The 26,339-nt window shown below is 42.7% G+C and overlaps 1 protein-coding gene across 1 annotated transcript in view; it reads left to right on the forward strand.

Annotated features, from left to right (window-relative positions):
• Window positions 1-25,262, forward strand: part of ostf1 (osteoclast stimulating factor 1) — a 95,181-nt gene extending 69,919 nt beyond the window's left edge. The window contains exons 8-10 of the mRNA XM_068029978.1: window positions 502-580; window positions 15,970-16,068; window positions 22,676-25,262. Of these exons, the coding sequence (XP_067886079.1) occupies window positions 502-580; window positions 15,970-16,068; window positions 22,676-22,734 (237 nt within the window). The 3' untranslated portion in view covers window positions 22,735-25,262. The remainder of the gene's footprint in view (window positions 1-501; window positions 581-15,969; window positions 16,069-22,675) is intronic.
• Window positions 25,263-26,339: the final 1,077 nt, after the last annotated feature.

The raw sequence follows: 26,339 nt of genomic DNA on the forward strand, positions 1-26,339 counted from the left end.
TGAGGCCCATTTCTAGTTTACAGTGGCATATCTTTCATCTCTGATATAAAGAGAGGACTTTACAGTAACATTGCTCATACTTTTAAACAGAAAATTTATGCAGTGATTGATCTCTTGTACCTTTCTTTGTGATTTACAAAGTACTTTGACAACCAGAATTTAAAAAAATACATAATAGGGAAAAATCTATTCCAAAAAAGGAAGGAGACAAATGCATAATACAATGGAAATATTAGCACTGATATAATACCCTTGCTAAAAGTAGTTACTGATATTCGGTAGTTCTACTTTTTCCCATAAGGAAGTACAAATGTTATTCAGGAAGAGCTAATTTTCCCAGTGTTTCCAAATGGCAGCACCATGATTCTGTCTAACATGCTGGTAATATAATTCCTGGGTTGATAAAATTATTATATGTTCTGCAGTAACTGTTGGAACATGATCATAAGATCTTCAAATATGTGCACTCGTGTAAATTTGGGCTGTGTTGCATTTACACAGAATAAACTGGGAGACACTGTCGTGCATGCTGCTGCATGGAAGGGATATGAAGATATTCTAGAGCTGTTGCTTATTAAAGGTAAGTCTGCTTCAAATTCTCTTTGAATACAATGTTTTAAACTTTTTTTCTGTAGTTCCATTCTTCATGTCCACCTTCCACATGTTGGCTTCCTTTGTCTTTTTTTCCCCCCTTGATCAGAAGAATGAATTTGGGCAACTCTGTAGATGCTCTAAATACTGTTCTTTGGTTTACTTGCCAACTGGTCTGTATAAACATTTTAGGAAAGGAGCATCTCAATTTCTTTCAAATAATAGAGTACAAATTGATTGCATTTCTTCGGGGAAAAAAAGTTGGATTTTTGGGAGTGGGAGTGAGACTATTGTGATTTTAAAAAAAATTTTCCTGTGGAATATTCGGCACAATCGATATTTATCCTTGTACTCTCTGATCACATTTTCATAAATAGCTGAATTGATTTTTGATCCAGTTGATTAACTACAGTGCGAGTTCAGCTGAGAATGAGAAAAGATGAGCTTAGCTTGCTGCCTTTAAAGGATATTTGTGATCATATTTACAGTAATCCTACATAGATAACATGGATGAAGATGAAATGGATGGTAACTTTGGTGGGGATACAGTAGTGGATCTGCTGCCTATTATCACCCTTCCCAATTTTCCCCTCTATTGACTTCAAAGAAAAGGAAAATCGTGCAGGTGTATAATGTGCAGCTGATAGCTACGGCACATTTGGTGCCCCCACTGAAGTTTAATTTCACTCCATTATGTGATTAAAATTAAATTTAAAAAAATATAAAGCATCAGAAAATAGCTTTCTAAAATGGAACATTTATGACCATGATGAGGCAGTAGCCAACTGGCATTCTTTTGGCGGTAGGGTCATGGTGGGGTGTGGGGTGCAGAAATCTCAATCATCAGTACTGCTTTGTTTTATAAAGTTTGAGGCAGTAGCAAAAATGTACAAAAGATCTTTCACTTCTTTTGAGATATATTTGTCTTTTTTTTAAACATCTCTGCCAACTTCCTACATTACACTAATCACATTTCTCTATTTTAATCCAGCATTTGCTATAAAATGCTCATTTAATCGTCATCCGTAATCTAATCAGTTGATGTGGTAACAGCAGATTTTAAGAATAGTTGAGAATCTACCCATTGTGATCCACTTGAGATAAACTTCGCAACTTCAGAAGTCTGCAATAAAAGTCTTGGACATGCTCTTAGGGCTTGTGAAGGACACTTCACTCTAATTAGGTTGACTCAAAAAGTCACTTATTGTGCGTAGGAGAAAATAATTAGTAAATTTACTTCCTTCAAAGTTGAGATAATTTATCAAATTGAAGAGGAACACATTTGACCAAATTGCAAGATTTTATTATTCTATTTAGTGGAAGATTATAAGATGAGATTTTGCTATTTAATTAGATGGGTTTCGAGGCTTATAATCTCTTAAATTTGAGGGAGATTCTCTGAAGTAATGATTCCATTCCATGTCGAAGTATAATTGCATGTTAATAGGCCTGGCTTCTCTTCGATTACTTCAGCTTTTGAAGAAGACCTCAGATCCAGTAGTCATGGTACTATGCTAGTAACTTTGGTTGAGAACTGAACTTCTGCCATGACAAATTATAAAATTGAATTCGATAAATTTTGTAATTTGTGACCCACAATGTTTTGTCTTGAAACCCTACCTGGGAAGGAAGTTACAAGAACACAAGAAATAAGAGGAGTAAACCATATGGCCCATCGAGTCTGCTCCATCATTCAGTACGATCATGGTTGATCTTAGGATTCAACTCCACTTTCCCAACTGCTCGCCATATCCCTTGATTCCCTGAGAGACCAAAATTCTGTCTATCGCAGCCTTAAATGTATTCATGATGGAGCATCCACAATCCACTGGGGTAGAGAATTCCCAAGATTTGCAACCCTTTGAGTGCAGTAATTTCTCTCATTTCATTCCTAAATGTTCGCCCTTATTCTGAGACTGTGCACTTGTGTTTTAAATTCCTTGACCAGCAGAGACAATCTCTTAGCGTCTACCCTATCCAGCCCCTTCAGATTCTTGTATGTTTCAATGAGGTCGTCTCTCATTCTTCTAAACTCTAGAAAATATAGGCCCAATTAACTCAATCTCTCATTGTAGAACAACCCCCTCATCCCAGGGACCAATTTAGTGAACCTTTGCTGAACCGTCTCCAATGCAAGTATATCCTTTCTTAAATGTGGAAAACAGTACTCCAGATGTGATCTCACCAAAACCCTGTACAATTGTAGCAAGACTTCTTTATTCCTGTACTCCAATCCCCTTGCAATAAAGGCCAACATGCCATTTGCCTTCCTAATTGCTTGCTGTACCTGCATGCTAATTTTCTGCGTTTCTTGTACAAGTACGCCCAAGTCTGTTTGAACATCAACACTTACAAGTTTCACACCTTTTTTAAAAAAAAAATGCTCTGCTTTTCTATTCTTATGACCAAAGTGAATAATTTCACACATCCCTACATTATACTCCATCTGCCATTTTGTTGCCCACTCACTTAACCTGTCTATATCTCTTTGCAGCCTTTGTGTCCTCCCCACAGCTTACATTTCCACCTACCTTTGTATCATCAGCAAAATTAGATACATTGCTTACTGTCTGTCCATCTGAGTCATCAATATAGATTGTAAATAACTGAGGCCCCAGAACTGATCCTTGCGGCATTCCACTGATCACTATCTGCCAATTTAAAAATGCCACGCTTATGCCCACTCTTGGCTTCTTGTCCGCTAAACAATCCTCTATCCATGCTAATATATTGCCCCCAACTCCATGAACCCTTATCTGTCTTATTAATCTTGTATGGCACTTTATCAAATGTCATTTGGAAATCCAGGTATACTACATCTACTGGTTCCCCTTTATCTACCCTACTAGTTACATCCTCAAAAAACTCTCATAAATTTGTCAAACAGGATTTCCCTTTAGTAAAACCATGTTGACTTGTCCTCATCATTCTTTGCTTTTCTAAGTGCATTGTTAAGACTTCCTTAATAATAGATTCTAGCCCTTTAAGTTTCTCCAATATGTTTTCTCTGCTGATATTAATTTCCTTACTTTTTATCCCCTAGGTTACTGTCTGTTTCTGGTATGGAACTTGTGCCTTCTACTGTGAATACAGACACAAAACATTTGTTCATGCCTCTGCCCTTTCCTCATTCCCAATGATATTTACTCATGTCTTTGCTTCTTACGGACCAACATTTACTTTAGCTACTCTCTTCCCTTTTATATACCTATAAACACTCTTGCTATCTGTTTTTATGGCTGGAATTTTACGCCACCCTAATGAGCCGGATGGCGGCGGTGGTGGGGGGGTGGTGTAAAATGGAGCAGGAGGCCTTCCTGACCCGCTCCCGACTCAAAGAACAAAGAACAAAGATAATTACAGCACAGGAACAGGCCCTTCGGCCCTCCAAGCCTGCGCCGATCCAGATCCTCTCTCTAAACATGTCGCCTATTTTCTAAGGTTCTGTATCTCTTTTCTTCCTGCCCATTCATGTATCTGTCTAGATACATCTTAAAAGACTCCATCGTGCCCGCATCTACCACCTCCGCTGGCAATGCGTTCCAGGTGCCCACCACCCTCTGCGTAAAGAACTTTCCACGCATATCCCCCCTAAACTTTTCCCCTTTCACTTTGAACTCGTGTCCTCTAGTAATTGAAACACCCACTCTGGGAAAAAGCCTCTTGCTATCCACCCTGTCTATACCTCTCATGATTTTGTACACCTCAATCAGGTCCCCCCTCAACCTCCGTCTTTCTAATGAAAATAATCCTAATCTGCTCAACCTCTCTTCATAGCTAGCGCCCTCCATACCAGGCAACATCCTGGTGAACCTCCTCTGCACCCTCTCCAAAGCATCCACATCCTTTTGATAATGTGGCGACCAGAACTGTACGCAGTATTCCAAATGTGGCCGAACCAAAGTCCTATACAACTGTAACATGACCTGCCAACTCTTGTACTCAATGCCCCGTCCGATGAAGGAAAGCATGCCGTATGCCTTCTTGACCACTCTATTTACCTGCGTTGCCACCTTCAGGGAACAGTGGACCTGAACACCCAAATCTCTCTGGACATCAATTTTCCCCAGGACTTTTCCATTTACTGTATAGTTCACTCTTGAATTGGATCTTCCAAAATGCATCACCTCGCATTTGCCCTGATTGAACTCCATCTGCCATTTCTCTGCCCAACTCTCCAATCTATCTATATTCTGCTGTATTCTCTGACAGTCCCCTTCACTATCTGCTACTCCACCAATCTTAGTGTCGTCTGCAAATTTGCTAATCAGTCCACCTATACTTTCTTCCAAATCATTAATGTATATCACAAACAACAGTGGTCCCAGCACGGATCCCTGTGGAACACCACTGGTCACACATCTCCATTTTGAGAAACTCCCTTCTACTGCTACTCTCTGTCTCCTGTTGCCCAGCCAGTTCTTTATCCATCTAGCTAGTACACCTTGGACCCCAAGCGCCTTCACTTTCTCCATCAGCCTGCCATGGGGAACTTTATCAAACGCCTTACTGAAGTCCATGTATATGACATCGACAGCCCTTCCCTCATCAATCAACTTTGTCACTTCCTCAAAGAATTCTATTAAGTTGGTAAGACATGACCTTCCCTGCACAAAACCATGTTGCCTATCACTGATGAGCCCATTTTCTTCCAAATGGGAATAGATCCTATCCCTCAGTATCTTCTCCAGCAGCTTCCCTACCACTGACGTCAGGCTCACCGGTCTATAATTACCTGGATTATCCCTGCTACCCTTCTTAAACAAGGGGACAACATTAGCAATTCTCCAGTCCTCCGGGACCTCACCCGTGTTTAAGGATGCTGCAAAGATATCTGTTAAGGCCCCAGCTATTTCCTCTCTCGCTTCCCTCAGTAACCTGGGATAGATCCCATCCGGACCTGGGGACTTGTCCACCTTAATGCCCTTTAGAATACCCAACACTTCCTCCCTCCTTATGCCGACTTGACCTAGAGTAATCAAACATCTGTTCCTAACCTCAACATCCGTCATGTCCCTCTCCTCGGTGAATACCGATGCAAAGTACTCGTTTAGAATCTCACCCATTTTCTCTGAGTCCAAGCATAACATTCCTCCTTTGTCCTTTAGTGGGCCAATCCTTTCTCTAGTTACCCTCTTTCTCCTTATATATGAATAAAAGGCTTTGGGATTTTCCTTAACCCTGTTTGCTAAAGATATTTCATGACCCCTTTTAGCCCTCTTAATTCCTCGTTTCAGATTGGTCCTACATTCCCGATATTCTTTCAAAGCTTCGTCTTTCATCAGCCGCCTAGACCTTATGTATGCTTCCTTTTTCCTCTTAGCTAGTCTCACAATTTCACCTGTCATCCATGGTTCCCTAATCTTGCCATTTCTATCCCTCATTTTCACAGGAACATGTCTCTCCTGCACGCTAATCAACCTCTCTTTAAAAGCCTCCCACATATCACATGTGGATTTACCTTCAAACAGCTGCTCCCAATCTACATTTCCCAGCTCCTGCCGAATTTTGGTGTAGTTGGCCTTCCCCCAATTTAGCACTCTCCCTTTTGGACCACTCTCGTCTTTGTCCATGAGTATTTTAAAGCTTACGGAATTGTGATCACTATTCCCAAAGTAGTCCCCTACTGAAACTTCAACAACCTGGCCGGGCTCATTCCCCAACACCAGGTCCAGTATGGCCCCTTCCCGAGTTGGACTATTTACATACTGCTCTAGAAAACCCTCCTGGATGCTCCTTACAAATTCTGCTCCATCTGGACCTCTAACACTAAGCGAATCCCAGTCAATGTTGGGAAAATTAAAATCTCCTATCACCACCACCCCGTTGCTCCTACATCTTTCCATAATCTGTTTACATATTTGTACCTCGATCTCACGCTCGCTGTTGGGAGGCCTGTAGTACAGCCCCAACATTGTTACCGCACCCTTCCTATTTCTGAGTTCTGTCCATATTGCCTCACTGCTCGAGTCCTCCATAGTGCCCTCCTTCAGCACAGCTGTGATATCCTCTTTGACCAGTAATGCAACTCCTCCACCCCTTTTACCTCCCTCTCTATCCCGCCTGAAGCATCGATATCCTGGGATATTCAGTTGCCAATCATGCCCTTCCCTCAACCAAGTCTCAGTAATAGCAATAACATCATACTCCCAGGTACTAATCCAAGCCCTAAGTTCATCTGCCTTACCGACTACACTTCTTGCATTAAAACAAATGCACCTCAGACCACCAGTCCCTTTATATTCATCATCTGCTCCCTGCCTGCTCTTCCCCTTAGTCACACTGACTTCATTATCTAGTTCCTTACAGGCTTTTGTTACTACCTCCTTACTGTCAACTGACCTCAATTGGTTCCCATCCCCCTGCCACATTAGTTTAAACCCTCCCCAACAGCGTTAGCAAAAGCACCTCCAAGGACATTGGTTCCAGTCCGGCCCAGGTGTAGACCGTCCAATTTGTAATAGTCCCACCTCCCCCAGAACCGGTCCCAATGTCCCAAAAATCTGAACCCCTCCTTCCTGCACCATCTCTCAAGCCACGCATTCATCCTGACTATTCTTTCATTTTTACTCTGACTATCACGTGGCACTGGTAGTAATCCTGAGATTACTACCTTTGAGGTCCTACTTTTTAACTTGGCTCCTAACTCCCTAAACTCTGCATGTAGGACCTCATCCCGTTTTTTACCTATATCATTAGTGCCTATGTGCACAATGACAACTGGCTGTTCACCCTCCCCCTTTAGAATGTTCTGCAGCCGATCTGAGACGTCCCTGACCCGTGCACCTGGGAGGCAACATACCATTCGGGACCCTCGTTTTCGACCACAGAACCGCCTATCTACTCCCCTTACAATCGAATCCCCTACGACTATAGCCCTTCCACTCTTTTTCCCGCCCTTCGGAACAGCAGAGCCAGCCACGGTGCCATGGACCTGGCTACTGCTGCCTTCCCCTGGTGAGCCATCTCCCTCAACAGTATCCAAAACGGTATACTTGTTTTGGAGGGAGATGACCGCAGGGGACTCCTGCGCTGCCTTCCTGCTCTTTCTCTGCCTTTTGGTCACCCATTCCCTTTCTCCCTCAGCAATCCTAATCTGCGGTGTGACCAATTCACTAAACGTGCTATCCACGACCTCCTCAGCATCGCGCATGCTCCAAAGTGAGTCCATCCGCAGCTCGAGAGCCGTCATGCGGTCTAACAAGAGCTGCAGCTGGACACACTTCCTGCACGTGAAGGAGTCACGGTCATCAGCCATGTCCCTGAGCTCCCACATTGAGCAAGAGGAGCATGATACGGGTCTGAGATCTCCTGCCATTTTTAATCTTAAGTTTAAACTTAGTTAAATGAAAAAGGAACGAAAAGTTTTTACCAATCACAATAAAACCAGAGAAATCGAAAAAGCCTTACCTTATAAACACCCCACCGAGTCCTTTACGTAGGGCGGTGGGGGGGAGCAAAAAATGGGCCACTTGCCCCCAGGCCGATCAAGGCCCTTAAGTTGCCAATTAACTGCCACTTAAGGGCCTGCGCCTGCCTCCACGCGCATTTTACGCGTGGCAAGCAGGCGTCCTGGAGCCGGGAAAAGCTGTCTGCCTCTCCGCGCCCCGGGGGTGCCCGATTAAGGGCTGCCCCCATTTCCCTAACCACCTCCAGAACCCAAGATGCCCCCTTCCCCCCCACAAACAACCACCCTTGCCTCGCCAGGGCCCAACCAATGATCCCGGCGAGGCAACCCAAACTTACCTGGACTCCTGGCTCCATGTCCTCAGTAGGGCTGCCGTCCCAGAAGTGGCCACCGCTACCAGTGGCGCTGCTGTGACTAAGAGCTGCTGGCCCGCTGATTGGCTGGCAGCTCAATGAGGTGGGATTTCCTCCCTCGAGCAGGTGGAAGTCCCACCTCTGAACAATTAAAGCCTAGGGACCCATAAAATGTGGGACGGGTCCCCAGGCTAGGGGAAGCGGGTTTGCCACCGACTATTACCAGCCCTCATCCACCCACTGTAAAATCCAGCCCTATATTACTGGCTAGTTTACTCTCATTCTATTCATTCCTTTTTTATCAACTTTTTGGTGCCCCTTTGCTGGATTCTTAAACATTCCCAATCCTCAGACTTGCTACTTTTTTTTGCAACGTTGTAAGCTTTTATTCTAATACTATCCTTAATTTCCTGAGTGAGCCACGGATGGGTCTTGCTTGCTGAGTTTTTGTTTTTATATGAAATGTATTTCTGTTGAACATTTTGAATTGTTTCTTTAATGGTTTCCCACTGTTCGTTTACTGTCATACCTTTTAGTCTATTTACCCAATTTACCTGAGCCGGTTCTCCCCTCATACCTACATAATTGGCTTTGTTTAAGTTTAGGTTTCTTGTTTGTGATTGGAGTACGTCACTTTCAAACTTCACGTAGAATTCATTGGTATTCTGATCACTATTTCCCAATGGATCTTTTACTGATACATTACTAATTAACCCAGCTTTATTACACAATACTAGATCTAAGATAGCTTTATTCCTTGTTGGAGAGAAGAGCAGAACTTCTTCAAGGTAGGCATTCCTGGAAGAGAAGTGGCAGTTCCGAAGAAGGGTCACTGACCCGAAACGTTAACTCTGCTTCTCTTTCCACAGATGCTGCCAGACCTGCTGAGTGATTCCAGCATTTCTTGTTTTTGTTTCAGATTTCCAGCATCCGCAGTATTTTGCTTTTAATTTATTCCTTGTCAGTTCTACAATGTATTACTGCAATCAACTATCCCAAAAGCATTCTACAAACTCATCTTCTAGACCACTTGCCAATTCAATTGTCCTAGTCTATATGAAGATTAAAATCCCCCACAATTATTACATTGCCTTTGTTGCAAGCTCCAATAATTTTTTGTTTAATGCTCTGTCTAACAGGATAACTTCTGCTAAGAGGCCTATAAACTACTCCCAGCTGTGCTCTTTGACTCTTGCTATTCCTAATTTCCACCTGTACTGATTCTATTTCATGATCTTGAGGCCAGATCCTTTCTCACTAATGTCCATATGTCATCCATTACTATCAGGGCTACCCCTCCTCCTTTGTCTGTCTTTCCGAAATATTGGCCGGAATTTTACCCTCGGTGGATGGGAGCTGTCCACCAACTGAAAAGTCGGTGGCGAACCACCTCCACCTGGTCTGGGGATCCAGACCACATTTTGCGGTCTACGTGCCTTTAATTGGTTTGAGGTGGGACTTCCACCTATTGGAGCTGCTGGCCAATCAGCGGGCCAGCAGCTCTCTGCCGCAGCAGTGCCACTGGGAGAGGTGGCCACTGCTGAGACTGCAACCCAGCTGAAGGTGGAAGATGTCGTGGAGCCTCAGAGAATGGGTAGGTTTTTGGGGCCTCGCTGAGGTAATCAGGTGGGCCCCGGCGAGGCAAGCGCAGTTGATTGAGGGGATGGGGGGGCGTGTTGGGTGTGGTTGGGGCATCGGGGGGCAGCCCTCCATCAGGCACAGGGTGCATGATTAGGAGGGTCCCCGCACCCACTCTCCAGGCCGTTGGAAAGCCACCTACTTTTAACAGGCGGCTTTTCTCGGGCCGAGGCCACCTGCCAGCCAAGAGTAAAAATCCCCGTAGCGGCAGACGGGAGGCCCTTAAGTGGCCATTAACTGGCCACATAAGGGCCATGAGTGTCTTGGGGCAGGCGAGCAGGCTGTTTGTTGCCGCTGTGGCCCTGTGTAAAGTCCCCCCCCGCCCCCGGTTGTCATCCCACTCTTTGGCGTGGGGTGTAAATTTCCAGCCATTGTGTACCCTGGAATATTTATTTCCCAGCCTTGATCACCATGTATCCATGTCTCTGCAATGGCAGTTAGATAATCATTTACCTCTATTTGTTCATCAATCTTATTGCGGATACTTCATTCATTCAGATAAAGAACCTTTACTTTCATTTTTTTTCACTTCTATTCCCTGCAATGACCTTATTCGCTGATGTACAATTTTTGTTAAACTCCCTGTCCCTTCATGTCCCATTCTGATTGTCTTTACCCACAATTCCATACCGTTCCGATGCCTCGACCTTTCTCTTTCAGATTTCTAAATCTCCCTTCACCTGAACCATCCGCGCCCTCCCCCACCCCCACCCCCCTGCCCTCCACCCATTAGTTCATAGACTCTAGCCTTATCTGCTGGTCCTCTGTCTCTTCCTGCCACACTCTGATTATCATTACCCTTATTGCTATCTTGCTCTCTTGTCTTCTCTCTCTCTAAATTATCACATCTTCCCTCACTTGATCCCTTAACCCCACTATTTAGTTTAAAGCCCTCTTTACTGTCCCAGTTATATGGCTCGCCAGAACACTGGTCCCAACATGGTTCAGGTGAAGTCTGTCCCACCGGTATAGCTCCCACTTTTCCCATGAATCAAAACCCATTTCTCTTGAGCCACACATTTAACTCTCTAATCTTATTTACCCTATACCAATTTGCTTGTGACTCAGGTAATAACCCAGATATAATTACCTTGAGGTTCTGCTTTTTGTTTTAGCCCCTAGCTGCTCATACTCCCTTTGCAGAACTGCTTTCTTAGTCCTATCTGTGTCATTAGTACCCATGTGGACCACGATAACTGGATCCTCCCCCTCCCACTGCAAGTTCCTCTCCAGCCCTAAGCAGATGTCCCAAACTCTGGCACTCGGTAGGCCACACAGCCTTCTGGACTCTCGCTTTTGGCTGCAGAGAACAGTGTCTATCCCCCTAACTCTACTGTCCCCCACTACCACTACATTCCTATTTACTACCCCACGTGAATGGCTTCCTGTACCATGGTGCCATGGCCAGTTCACTGGACCACCCTGCAACCCTTGTTCTCATCCATACATGTTGAATGAACCTCAAACCTGTTGGACAATTGCTAGGGCTGAGGCTCCACCACTTCTGCCTTCTTGATCCCCTTACCTGCCTCACTCACAGTCACACCCTCCTGTTCCTGACCACCGACCAAATCAGAAGACCCTAACCTAATGGGTGTGACTGCCTTCTTGAACAAATTGTCTGGGTAACTTACCCCCTCGCTGATGCATCTCAGTTTCTGTAGCTTGCTTACCCCCTCGCTGATACATCTCAGTGTCTGTAGCTTGGCCTCCAGCTCATTGACTCTGAGCCGAAGCTCCTCGAGCTACAGACACTGCAAACATATTTGCCGTGGATCATGCTGGCGTTCACTAGCTCCCACATGCTGCAGCCACGACACAATAGCTGCCCTGCCATCTTTATTATATGTCAATTTATTTCTCATAATTCATAATAAATCTCATAATAAACCTCACTACTACTAAGCTCCACTAATACATTTTACTACTGCTGGTAAACCTTACTACTAATAAAACCGAACTCATAAATTACCCAAGTCTCAGAAAACTCTTATTCTTATTATTCCAATTAATATTACGCCAACCCCAATTAAATTCCTTAGTTAAGATAAGAGAAAAAGAGAAAATGTTCATCAACCAATCACTTATCTCCTTTAATGGAATGTTGCACGTCAATTCTTCTTTCTCCCTCTGCACCGAATTCCCACCTGAACCAAGTCTGCACTCTGTGAGCCCCTCTGACACACATACCTGGTCTCATTTAAGTGACTCCAGATTAACTCTGTAGTATTGCAGTGAAGATGTTGACCAAGTGTAGTCTTCAGATGAAGAAGGGTTTGAGTGCAGGGATAATTAGATCAGAGTATACAGATGTACCTATAATCATACTTAAAATCATGTATTTTGTTCTTATTTTCTACAATAGTGTTGGGAAACAGAACAAGAGTTGGTTGGAGTGGAGGAGTTTCTCCGCAGTACAGGCTGAGGTTTTGCGAGATGCTATTACCACTAGATGGAGGGAATAATTATGGGATGATAAGTTTCCATTATAGTAGTTACCATAATAAATATGAATACAAGAATTCATTATGGAAAAAGTTAACACAAGAGTGTGATACTTGATAACAGGAAGTAAGATATTGTAAACAGGAGGTATACGCAAACATAATTTTTAAAAAACACACAGATTCAAATGTTGAAAAAATAGCAAACCTGACCTGGACAGCTAGCTATGATAGCATATGGGTTATTGACCTTTTTACAGTTCTTTCAAGCTTAGAGTTTAATTTCATTTCCCCAGATGTTTCTACATTTGGATTTCATGATGAATGAACATTGTTTGTGCCTAAGCATTTGTTCTCTTTCTCCTCCTCTTAGTCCGCACTTCTTCATTTTCTGTGGTCTGCCTTTTAGAGGAAAACCAACACTCGGGGCTGGCTTTTGTTGAGCTTCTGATGTCTGGCTCCGTGGTGGGAGGGGTGCTGGAAGATCGCACCGGCAGCGGCCCGCCACAGAGCCCAACGCAGGGATTGCTGGGCCCGATTAACCCGGTGGCGATGAGGCGCTGTGGCAGTCCTTGCCATTCGGCGATGGGATGCGACTTTAAATATTTAAATAAACTCTATACATACATTTAAATTCAATTCCCCACGATCTTGCCTTCGGATCTGGATCTTCAGTGCGACTGGCGGCACTCACGCGCCTTCACTTTACCGTCCAGAGAAAGCTGGCACCACCGAGGTGGGGAAGGGGGGATCGGAGCATTTTTAGTATAATTGGGGGTGGGGGGTGGGAGAAACAGGGTCAAGCCTGCACTTTATGCGATTGCAGGGAGAAGGGGTCAACGCTGCAAGTTAAGTGTATTGGGTGGGGGGCAACGGGCCAAACATTTATTTTTAGTATTGTGGGGGGAGGGGCGGAAAGACTGGGGCAACACTGCATTTTTAATATGTGGGGGAAAGGGGTGTCCTCTGCACTTTGTGCAGTTGTGGGGTGGAAGAAGGGGATTTGGGGAGAGGGGACGGGAGAGACATTTATTTTTAGTGTCGTGGGGAGGGAATGGGGACATCTCTGCATTCTCTGAGCAGGGCTGGAAGCCCTTTAAAAATGGCGCCTGCGGAGAGACAGCTAACACCATTCACGACGTCGCCGAAGCGAGTCCCGCCATGTGACTGGGCGGGGGGGCGGCTGCCATGCATATTTAAATGAGCCACCATGCTCAAAATCACGGCGGCGTGGTGCCATGAACATGCAGGCCGCCATTTTTAAAAAATAAAATCCAGCCCTAAGTGTGTTAGGGTGGGGATAGGGAATTGGTGGCAAAGTTGGCAGAGAGTAACTTATGTCAGTTTTATATTTTAGAATCTATATAAGTGATTTTCCAATACTGGCTGAAGCGCTTGTCCATGGCTGTTTCCATAGAAACCGCCCCATTTACATTAATTGTGTCTAATATTTTTGAAAAAAATACTTGGATTTGTTATACATAGGTGAAAATGGCTGCCAAAAATTTAGTCATTGCTTGCTTCAGACTGATCTCTGAAAATTCAATTTTGTGATAATGGGCTGGATTTTAACAAGCCCTCGACGTCATGATCTGTGGTGGGAGTGCGGGCTTTGGATGAGACCTGCCAAGGACCTCGACGCCGGCAGGGCCTGTCCCGATCCTCCCAGGAGCAGCGAAGCTCCGTGGCGGCACCCCCGCCACTGGGTGACGGGACCACAATTTAAATATGCAAATCAATAAAATAAATTTAAATACACTTAACTCCAATCTTGAGGGCATGCCACGTTCTTCAGTGTAGCAGCCGTCACTCCCACGTCTTCAAATACTCATCCGGAAAAACGGGGCACCACACTGGTGGAGAAGGGGAAGGAAATAAGTTTGTCAGTGCCGGGGGAGGGGAATGGGATCAAATACACGTAATGGGTATAGGGGATAGTGGGAAAGGGTTGAAGTTTAAACTTTGTGTGGGGGGGAAGGTTAGATGTAAAAGGTAAGTGTTTTGGGGGGGCGGGGGCAAATAGTTATTATTGTTATTGGGGGAGTGGGAAAGGGGCATAAGACATTTATTTATTTAATTTTGGGGATCTTTCTTCAAAAATATAAATATGCCGGAAGGGCTGGCTGCCCTTTAAAAATGGCGTCTGCGCACAGGCAGCTGACGACATTGCCGAGGACGGACAGCCCGCCCTCTCCACATGATTGGGGGGGGCGCATGCCACCCCCACTATTTAACATGGCGCCAGCTCTTGGGCCGCCAATTTTGAGCTCACTGCCGAGATCGGCGGCAGACTCTTAAAATCCAGCTTAAGGTTTCAGTTTGTCAATTGTTTGGGGAGGGGAGCAAATAAAATATTTTGTTTCATCCATATTATTTAGTTTTAATTTATTTAATTGAGTTGATAAAATGAGATTCAGTAATCCGGTTTGATTCATAGAGGAATAACAATACAGTTCTTTTAGTCATGGATTAAATTGTTGTTCACTAAAACTTCAGAGCCATGTGTGTTAATGGCAATATGAAGTTAAGCTACCTTAGAATGTGATATTTTTCCCTTGTCTTACCATTCTTCTAATTTAAGAGGTCATTTGAATGTCTGTTAAACCAACTATCATTAAAGCTTCAAATCTAAAATCGTAAACTTCAGATTGAATTTACCTTCTTGAAAAATCAAAGGCAGTATTTGCTGACAACGCAACCGTTAGGTGGTACAATACTTGCACATGCGCAAATGCAGCCTCGTGCACTGAAACGTCACTGTCTGCGACGTTTTTGGTAGCTGCCAGTAGTAAACATGGCGCTGCTCAATTTATCACAAAAACAAATGAAACTCAAATGCCCACAGTGGTTACGACCACCGCCTCCATCCCACCCCCGACTGTACTCCACTCCCTCCTTCCATCACGTTTCTCTTCGCTGCTGTCTTCCACACCCGTCTGCTCGCTGCTTGCTCCACGTGTCGCCACTTCTCTTCCCCCTCAACCACTGGCTCCTTGCTTCACCCCAACCCCCCCCCCCACCACCTGTGTGGCCTCACCACTTCATCCCCTCTGCTCTGCCTCTGCTTCCCGCTCCGTCCCGCTTCTGCTTCCCGCTCCGTCCCGCTTGCAGTCTTCCTCCACTCCCCTGCCTATCTTGTCTGTCTCTGTCTGTCTTGAGCGGCCGACAGAGGAGAAGTGGCGAGGTGGGGAGCGAATGCGAGGAGACGTTGCAGTACACGATGATGTTTTCGCACGTGTACGTGAATTAGTCCTGGCAAGCCAGGTGCTGATGTCACCATGTTGACAGCAAGGGTCCATTCTGTGCATATGCGAAGCTGGGAGCACTCTGATGACATCAGCGCTGGGCTGCACATGAGGAGTCACTTTGAAAATCAAAAGACAAAAATAATCATCTGTATGTAAGGAAACATTGCATTTAAATACCCTGATCACGCATCCACTTTACTGAAATGTAGTGGATGATCTTTGAGGCAATGACATGTCTTAGTGTTACTGACTGTTATGTATGTATAACTGTCTCTTGTTACTTGTAGGAGCCAGAATAGATCTGAAAAACAATGAGAACAAAGTGCCGTTAGACATGGCCACCAATCCACAATGTTCTTCTCTTCTTAAAAAGCAATCTGGAAAAGGTAAAGTGAACCAGTTGTGTAAACTTTGTTAATACATCAACGTGCACAAGTTAGGCTCACTGAGTAACCTGGATACTTGTAAAGCATCTATGCTGCATCAGAATTCCCTATGCTGACACCTTTGATTTCAAAAGGACATGTCTTTTCCCTTTTTGAATGCCATTACAATGCTATCTAAGCATAAAATGTCAAATTATGTATAGATTTTTTTTTAAATTAAAAATAGAAAAATGTATCCTGCTGTACAGAAAAGACAGGATCTTATTTGCAAAATGTTCATCTTTTGATGGAGAAGAAACATTGGAATCAGTGGGGGTAATGGCATTGTGCTGTATATGCTCTACTTTTGAATCCTTTCTCTTTAAATTTATAGAATGTGAAGCACAGGAGGAGGTCATTCAGCCTATTGTGCCTGTGCCAGTTCTACAAACATAGGAATTAGGAGCAGAAGTAGGCCATTTGGCCCCTCTAGCCTGCTCCACCATTCAATAAGATCATGGCTGATCTTTTTGTGTCTCGAATTCCACACTCCTATCTATCCCCAATAATCTTTGATTCCCTTGCCTAACAAGGACCTATTTACCCCGCCTTAAAATTATTCAGTGACCCCGCCTCCACCACCTTCTGAGGCAGAGAGTTCCAAAGTCGCAAAACCCTCAGAAAAAAAATTCTCCTCATCTCTGTCCTAAAAGGGTGACCCCTAATTTTCAAACAGTGGCCCTTAGTTCTGGACTCCCCCACAAGAGGAAACATCTTTTTCACATCTACCCTGTCCAGAGCCGTTCAGGATCTTATATACTTCAATCAAGTCTCCCCTCATTCTTCTAAACTCCAGTGACAACAAGCCCAGTATGTCCAACCTTTCCTCATAAGACAACCCACTCACTCCAGATATTAATCTCGTAAACCTCCTCTGAACTGCCTCCAACGCATTCACATCCTTCCTTAAATAAGGAGACCAAAACTGCACACAGTATTCGAGATGTGGTCTCACCAATGCCCTGTATAACTGAAGCATCACATCCTTGTATTTTTAATTCCTTTGGTAATAGAGGATAGCATGCCATTAGCCTTCTTTATTACTTGCTGTATCTGTATACTAACCTTTTGTGGCTCATGCACTAGAACACCTAGACCCCTCTGCACCAGGGAGTTCTGCAGTCATTCTCCATTTGAGTAATACTCTGCTTTTTTTATTCTTCATGCCAAAGTGAATAACTTCACATTTTCCCACATTATACTCCATCTGCCAGATTTTTGTCCACTCACTCTATCTAAATCGGTCTGCAAGCTCCTTATGTCCTCTTCACAACATATTTTGCGACCTATTTAACTACCATGCCATTGCTCCCCTCATCTAAGTAATTGATATAAAATGTAAACAGTTGAGGCCCCAGCACAGACCCCTACGAGACTCCACTCATCACATCCTGCCAATCAGAAAAGAACCCATTTATGCATACTCTGTTTTCTGCCAGCCAGCCAATCTTCTATCCATGCTAATATGTTATCCACTGCACCATGAGCTCCTACTTTGCATAGTAACCTTTTATGTGGCACCTTGTCAAATGCCTTCTGGAAATCCAAGTACAGTATGTCAACAGGCTCCCCTTCATCCAAGACACATGTTACTCCTCCAAAATAAATTGGTTAAACACGATCTCTCTTTCACAAAGCCATGCTGACTATTCCCGATTACCTTGAGTTTTTCTAAGTGCCCAGCTATAGCCTCTTTAATGATTAATTTTAGCACCTTCCCCATGACAGACGTCAAGCTAATTGGCCTATAGTTACCTCTTTTCTGCCTCCCCTTCAATCTGATGGAACCTTTCCAGAATCTAGCGAATTTTGAAAAATTAACACCAACGCATCTACTACCTCATTAGCCACCACTTTTAAGACCCTAGGCTTAAGACCATCAGGACCTGGGAACTTATCCGCCTGCAGCTCCATCAATTTGGTTAGTACCGCTTCCCTGGTGATTGTAATTTCACCAAGTTCCCCTCTTCCTTGCACCTTCTGATTTACAGCTATTACTGGAATATTTTTCATATCCTTTATAGTGAAGACAGAAGCAAAATATTTGTTCATTACATCCGTCAGTATATGCAGCTGCACCTTGCATCTCTGATAAGGGGCAAGAGGAGAAGCAGCAACATTAGCAGCAGCTCTAGCTGCCACCTTCTCAACCACATGCTGCTCCACAGGGCAGAGGGCATGGCCATCGAAATCCAGCTGGAAGATGAAGCAACCCCCTAACACTGGGTCTAGAGGCAGAGGATCAAAGCTCTAAATGTGTGGCATCAGTGCCTCAGGAGGCTCAGGCTGTCAAGGCAGGTCGCTGCTGACATCTGCAGTCTCCTGGAACATGACCTGCTTTGAAATGGAGAAGGTGGGCATGCATTGCAGTGACCATCGAGGTGCCTGTCACCAAGGGCTCCCCCCCACTCCCAACCACCACCCATCACCCATTGTGCCTTCTCTCGGAGAGAAGGAAGAGAGGTGAGAGTGTTTGTAATGGCTTCTGTGGAGAGGAAGGGAGGACAACATTTGTGGGGGAATCACTGAGTCATAGGTGCAAGCGGGCAATAGGATGAGGCTGAGTGTGAGTGTTGACTGCTCAGATGGGGATGTGAGAACCTACAGAGAGCTGAATGAATGGAGATGCAAGGTGTGTTCTGAATGCTGTGTGGAAGAATGCGGGGAAAGTCTGGCTTAGTGCCTTAGAGTGTAATACAACTTACCTGTCATGCCCGCCTGAGGTCCTGGATCCCCTCGGTGAACTGGCTTCAGGTTGGAGGGACCACACATCTAGTACTGACTTCCTCAGCCATTTCCATCTATGCCTGCTTGGTTGGAGAGGTTGTCCTCTTCCTCCTGTCATTGGGCGATCTCACCTCGGTGGAGTCCCTCAGATCCTGCAGCAGGACCTCCAGGTAAGAATGAGAGACTCGAGGAGCAGCCTTCCCAGATCTCCACTCTATTCCTGTGGTTGCTGCAACCTCAAAAGTCCAAGTGCCGGTGAGCCCTCGTAACCCATCCTCCTTGATTGGTTGGGGAGCCAAAGGTGAGATGATAATGCCGTAGCTCAGTGAGAGATCCTTGGAAAAACCTGCTCCTTAGCATTCAGGTTCCTGACCTGAAAATGGTCCCGTCATTTCGGCAAGGACTAAGTCAAGAATATTCCACTCTTGGTGTTGGATAACTGCAGTAACTTGGGTTTCCGGTTCCCTCTGAATAACCTCTTTTTTTTTTTTTCCCCGACTTCTTTCTTTCTTCATTTTTTCCTCTATCCTGAACTGTCTAGCAGTGCTTGCGTGACTACATTCACAAGATTAAGATCCAGAAAGCCCTTTTTACTGCGGTGTAACCGATTGTTGCTCAAGCGCAAAGATCTTCTGCTACAAAAACTCTTTTCTGAACATGCAAATGTACTGCCCCTGGATATTGTGAGGGTCCATGATCAAAATGCATACTGAATGGCGTCCCTGCATCATCATCCTTTTTGTGTCTAACTTTTTTAAAAAGTGTTTGCCTGAACTGCCACTAGCAGCATAAACTAAAGAATCAAACTCTTCTTTACTCACTTCACATTTAGGAGGAAAAAAAGTTATAGCACCTTAAAGCTGAACTTGCCCCAGAGGTCAAACTCTACATTCTTCTGGTGCTTGACATTCCACTGGTCTCTTACAGCTTGAGGTTTATACTGTTTTAACTTGTGTATCCCAACTATCAATCAGGGAACAGCCAATTATTTCCCTTTATAAGTAATTACTGTCTCCACCTAGCTCACTGTCAAGGCACCAAATAAACAACTTTAAACAGCTCCTAGTTTTGAACAGCTCAAAATAACTCAAAAGTACAGTAAAATCTGCAAATATTTCTATACTTTTAGCCCAAACACCCTGCTGAGGCTAATTTCCACACTAAGTAGTCTTTCACCATTTACTGGCTTCTCTCAGCTCTATTGTATATCCTTGTGATCTGTGGCTGAGAGCTCGAGTGGTCCAATATGTAGTATCACTGTCTCCTTCCCTTCACACTTACCCTCCTCCCAATTTCCTTCACACCTGCCTCTCCACCCCCATTTCCACACGCTCCCACAAACCGGTTGAATTTGAGTGTCCAGTACATTGCATTCAATGGGGCCGAACTCCATATGCTGACTTTTTTTAATTCTTTCATTGGATGTGGGCATTACTGGCAAGCATTTTTTGCCCATCCCTAATTACTCTTGAGAAGATGGTGGTGAGCCGCTTTCTTGAACCGCTGCAGTCCATCTGGTACGTGTGCTCCCACAGTGCTCTTAGGAAAGGAGTTCCAGGATTTTGATTCAGCGACAGTGACTGCCAATGAGTTCAGTTTTACAATCTGCTCTGCATTATAATCACATCAAATTTATAAAATGTGTTTGTAATTTATCATTTGATAATATTTTAAGATTTTAAGTCCATTTAACAGAAAAATACAGGGATAGCCTGGGTAGCAATTGAAAATATATTTTGCATGCCATATTACTGTTATTTATGGGTAGCTTAATTAATCTTTTCCAAAGAGTTTGCTGTATTCTTCTGAGTTTCATTATGTACAAAATTATAAACAACTCAAGATACTATGTGTGTTTACTGAATCAGCATACTTTTACCAAAGGGATGCAAGTTTTTGAACAAATTTTTAAAAAAAATTATTTTATGCATTTTTTTTTTACTAAAACCTTGTTCATGAGCTTTCTTGAATTTGTAGCAGAAGGTGATTTTCATGCTGATTTTTTATTTTATTTTACAGTTTTCATTTTTATTTTAACATAATCTTTGGAACCTCCTAAACCAAACTTAGATATTTTTATATGGGGAAAAAACTACAAATTTTGTTTTTTTGCTTGTTCAAGGTTTGTTGGAAGTCTCGTTCCCCTATCACCCTTGTGCTCGCTGACCTATGTTGGCTCCCGGTCAAGCAATGCCTTGATTTTAATATTTTCATCCTTGTTTTCAAATCTCTCCATGGCCTCACCCATCTCTGTCTCTGTCATCTCCTCCAGCCCCACAACCCTCAGAAACCTGCATTCATCTAATTCTGATCTCTTGTGCATCCCTGATTTCAATTGCTCCACCATTGGTGCCTGCACCTTCTGTTGCCTAAGCCCCAGGCTCTGGAATACCCTCCCTAAACTTCTCTGTGCCTCCACTTCGCTTTCCTCCTTTAATGCACCCGTTAAAATCTACCTCTTTGACCAAGCTTTTGGTCATCTGACCTAATATCTCCTTATGTGGCTCGGTGTCCTATTTTGTTTTATAATACTCTTGGAATGTTTTATTACGACAAGGGTGCCATATAAATATATAAGTTGTTAACTTCTATTGACAAGCCATTATTCAATCCAGGTCGCTAATTTGCCATTAATTCTATCGACCTTTATCATCTTTAGAACACTTGTATGTATAAGTTTACTGATGCTCTGAAAAGTCTATTTAAACCCTCCAGAGAGCCCTGCCAACTACCGCATTTACCTCCTCAATGAATTCTTATGGCTTCTGTGCTCATTAGATGAATGCTAGTAATAGCCAAAAATGATTTTAGGATTTCTGTCCTGTTATTGACGGTGTGCTTCCCGGTGTAGAATGTCTAAGTTGGCATATATTTTTTTTTTCAATGTTGAGATTATCTTTGCTACCCTCCATTCCTATTGTAAAATCTCTGCACTTTATGGAGCTGTCAGAAGTATTAGCCAGAAATATTTCCTCCCTAGTTTCTTGAGGATTTTATGGTATATCCCATCTGACCTAGTTCTCATGTAGTTATTTCAAAGAGTTTCTTCTATAACATTCCATATTGGCTGACAAAACAGAACAATTTTGTGTAAGATTTGGTTTCAAGTATTGGTTTCTTTAAATCCATAAAAGGAATGAAAAGACAGCTTTCATCACAGAAGAATGTGCTGTCTTATTTTGTCATAAATCTTTAGGTTTGCCTGCAAAACAAGAATTTAAGGGTGGTGCCAAGCCAATCAATTCAAATACCAACAGGCTGTTTGATTTCTGTAAATATATGCTTGATTAGCTGTTCTGTTTGAATTTAATAGTTATTTAAATTAACAAAGCTCCAAACCTTTTTCAAGGTATTTATCGGCCTGCGATTTTGAAAGTGGTGACTTTTATCTGGAACCCTCAAAGACAGATATGCAAATTCTGAATAGAGTTAAGGCAGATAACTCCTGTAGTTTATAAGGGAAAACAAATCACTAGGAAGAAAATTGATTCTAATAAAGTTTAGCATGAGTTATTTAGAATATAAAGAGCCAGTAAACTTAACAGCTACTGATCACTTATTCTGTTCCTACTTAAATACATTTATTTGGCAATTCAAAACATAAAACAAGGTCTAGTCCAGTCTCGTGTTGTTCTGCTACCTTACGAAATCGAGATGGATCTTGTGGAGGCATGGGACAGAATCAATATGTGAAGTAATTTAAAGACAAAGGAGCCTTTTTGAAGAAAAGACCAACCATTTTTAAAGCTTTTAAGATTGAATGATTTGCTAGTCTGCTAAAGGTATGTTGCATCATTTTAACTGTGTATCTGCAAGTCTAATCTAAATCTTTTCCTTTCAGGCATCACAAGAACTGCGAGCAATGCAGAGGAATACCTTGATGATGAAGACTCTGATTAAAAAAAATTCCAAAGTTAGAGTATCAAACTTATGCTAATATTCTCCTGGTTTGTTTTATCTCCGTTTTGCTTGAAGTTTCTTGGTAGCTGTTAAAAAAAAAAAAGTTGATGAATTTCAACATTGAACTACAGGATTATTTAGAAATTTTTCACTTCATGCTGTTTTTCTGGTTCCTTTTACCCATATGCTCTGCTGTGATTACATAAAGAAAAATGTGATTCAAGCTTATAATACGCCCTTTTATTTGAATTATTTAGCTGATTGAACCAATTTGAAGCATGCAAGATTTGGACTTTAAAGTGTAATTTTTTTTTTAAATCTCCATACTGAAAATAATCTTACTAGAGACTATTCCGAGTGTAATATATGCAGTTTGACAATCTGAGACTATTTTTTTGAAAATTAGCGTGCTGCTTTCACCAAAGTGGATGCCCGCACATATTTTGTACATTATGTTAAAGAGATTTCTATGTTCCCTGCTTTAATCTATTTGTTGCTGTGCACTCGGGTAACTATCATTATTTGGCTAATTCGCACAAACCAAAATGAGTTTTTTTTTCTATATAGACCCTTAACACTGTCACCCTTGCTACAACAAACATAAGATATAACATTCTTTATTACAGGCATTCTGATGTCTTGTTTACAACTTCTTTACAGGAATTATCACACTTCATTATACATTTATCACACATGACAATAACATTACAATTGATACCCCCACCCCAAATTACTACCATAATTCTGCTGTGTTTGAGTTTTTTACAGCAGTATTACTATGCATACTGTAAAGAATTGCCACGTTAGTGGCATTTTTACTAGATGGAGGCTGCTTTCAAATTTGATGTCATTTTTTGTATGAAACTAAATGTTCATACTCGCTTGTAGCTGTACTACTGAGGCTGATGCAAGCAATATTATTTCATTTTACTGATGGGTTTACTGAAAATGGTGGACTGGCAGCTCATCATTTAGTAGAGAGTATTAAAGTGCATTATTTGCTCCTCCTTACCCTCAAACAAATATGATTTTGCTATACTTAGTGTGTATACCCACCAAGTTGCCTTAATTGTAAAACATTTGAAGCTCCTCATTTGGAATGAGTGAAAGACCCCTCTAACTGATTTGACTACGTGGCATTTTATTGTTTCCCGCACTATTAAGTGGTTAGTTTGTTTTGAAAAACAGTTTTGTTTTGCCTGCATTTGGATATGTGAAAATCAGTTGGGATATAAAATGAACCAATAGTGATGACTCTGGAATATTGTACTTCCTTTTACCTCATGATTGTCATGTTAAATATACAGTAAGTGGCTTGCCTAGGTGATCAGTGACACCATCCGATTTTTTAATTTATTTGTGGGATGTGGCGTAGCAGGCTAGGCCAGCATTTATTGCCCATCCTCAATTGCCCTTGAACTGAGTGGATTGCTAGGCCATTTTAGAGGGCATTTTAAGAGTCAACCACATTGCTGTGAGTCTGGAGTCACACGTAGGCCAGACTAGGTAAGGACAGCAGATTTCCTTCCCTAAAAGAATTAGAGGAGGCAGCTTGGGAGCAGGCCATGTGTTCGGCTTCATTAGAAGATAAAGAATATAAAACTACAGAGTAATGTACAAAGTTATGAGCGGCATGGACAGATTGGATAGTCAGAAGCTTTTTCCTAGGGTGGAAGAGTCCGTTACTAGGGGACATAGGTTTAAGGTGAGAGGGGCAAAGTTTAGAGGGGATGTGCGAGGCAAGTTCTTTACACAGAGGGTGGTGAGTGCCTGGAACTTGCTGCCGGGGGAGGTGGTGGAAGCAGGTACGATAGCGACGTTTAAGAGGCATCTTGACAAATATATGAATAGGAAGGGAATAGAGGGATACAGTCCCCGGAAGTGCAGAAGGTTTTAGTTTAGGCAGGCATCAAGATCGGCGCAGGCTTGGAGGGCCGAATGGCCTGTTCCTGTGCTGTACTGTTCCTTGTTCTTTGTTCTTAAGTATCCCTATAAAATAAAATCATGTGTCTGCCACAAAATAAAGTATTCTGCTTGTATCACCTAGATTAGTGTGCATTTTGTCATTCAAGCATCACTGCGAACTTGATAATTTTGTAGCTCTTATTTTAATTGATTTGATCTGTAATGCTACTTGGGACCATATGTATATATACAGAAAATCAAAGGATTACAAATTTGGTATCTGTGATGCACAGCAAAAGGAGTTGAACCTCAGGAGATTGCCGATTGCTATGAGATTCCAAGCTTCTGCTTTGCAAATTCTCATACTTGGATCAAACAAAAATCAGCAAAAAATGTAAATTAAGTGTAAAATTAGTATTGGGGTGATCATAACCCCTTCTATAAATTAAGATTTTGAGTGCTAAATGTCCTTTGCAGCTATTGAACTTCAGGTCCATTTTTTGCCACAGAAGAGCTTCAAAGTGAATTTCTATGCATTTTGAATATTTTACAACATAATTTAAGAAATGTATGACACCATAGAGCTGCTGCTCCTGTTCTTGGAATAAATGTTTTGAAGAAAATAGCATTTGAGTTTTATTTATAGCACAAAATGCAGACGAGGCATATAATTGCACTCCTGAAGATCAGTATATCCACCAAATAGCATTTAGAAATTACCTCAGCTATGTATATCATATAAATCCACTGCAAGTAACACAAAAGGCTACTTACAGATGGAGTAGTTTTACTCTGAATACATGAGGATGGTAGTTGTCTTGATTGTGCAGTAGAGAGTGAATTTTGAGGGGACACGAAGCACATTAAATACAGCTTTCAATCACTAACTGGGAAGTATGCAGCATAAATAGAAAAATGTTTTGACCTAGGTTTATGACAGCTACAGGGAATTTCAGAATGTTTCGGTTTGGTATAAGTTTACAAATCAGTTAAATTCTATTATAAAATGGGCCTCCAAATATTGTCTCAGTGGGCCAGTTAGTTGCATATCATGGACCTCATTATACAAAACACAAATTCTCCTAATATTTTTGAACACAAAACTTTCAGTAGTGAGAAAACATCTCCCTGTGTCTGCGTGGGTTTCCTCCGGGTGCTCCGGTTTCCTCCCACATGCCAAAGACTTGCAGGTTGATAGGTTAATTGGCCATTATAAATTGCCCCTAGTATAGGTAGGTGGTAGGGAAATATAGGGACAGGTGGGGATGTGGTAGGAATGTGGGATTAGTGCAGGATTAGTATAAATGGGTGGTTGATGGTTGGCACAGACTCGGTGGGCCGAAGGGCCTGTTTCAGTGCTGTATCTAAACTAAATAAGTGGTTTAAAACAAGTTTCATTTGAGTACTTTGTCTCAATTAATGCTTCAAGTCTTGTCTTCCCAAAGAATTTCTTGATACACTAATAGATGTCCTGTGGCATTGCTTAGGGTGAGTTACAGCTTATGATAAAAGGAATTGACAGTTGACCCCACAAAAGTCAAAATAATTACAAATTATAGCTCAACAGCTGGGAGATGTAGCACTTTGCGCTGAGGATGTGACAATCTTCAGTTGAGTGCTGGGGCTGAGTTTTCAATGGCCCGTGGAGATGGGGGAACTCAGAACCAGGAGGAAAATCCTTTTGTGCTGGCTCCGTGATG

Source organism: Heterodontus francisci, chromosome 4 (assembly GCF_036365525.1).
Source record: "Heterodontus francisci isolate sHetFra1 chromosome 4, sHetFra1.hap1, whole genome shotgun sequence".
Taxonomy (NCBI): Eukaryota; Metazoa; Chordata; class Chondrichthyes; order Heterodontiformes; family Heterodontidae; genus Heterodontus; species Heterodontus francisci.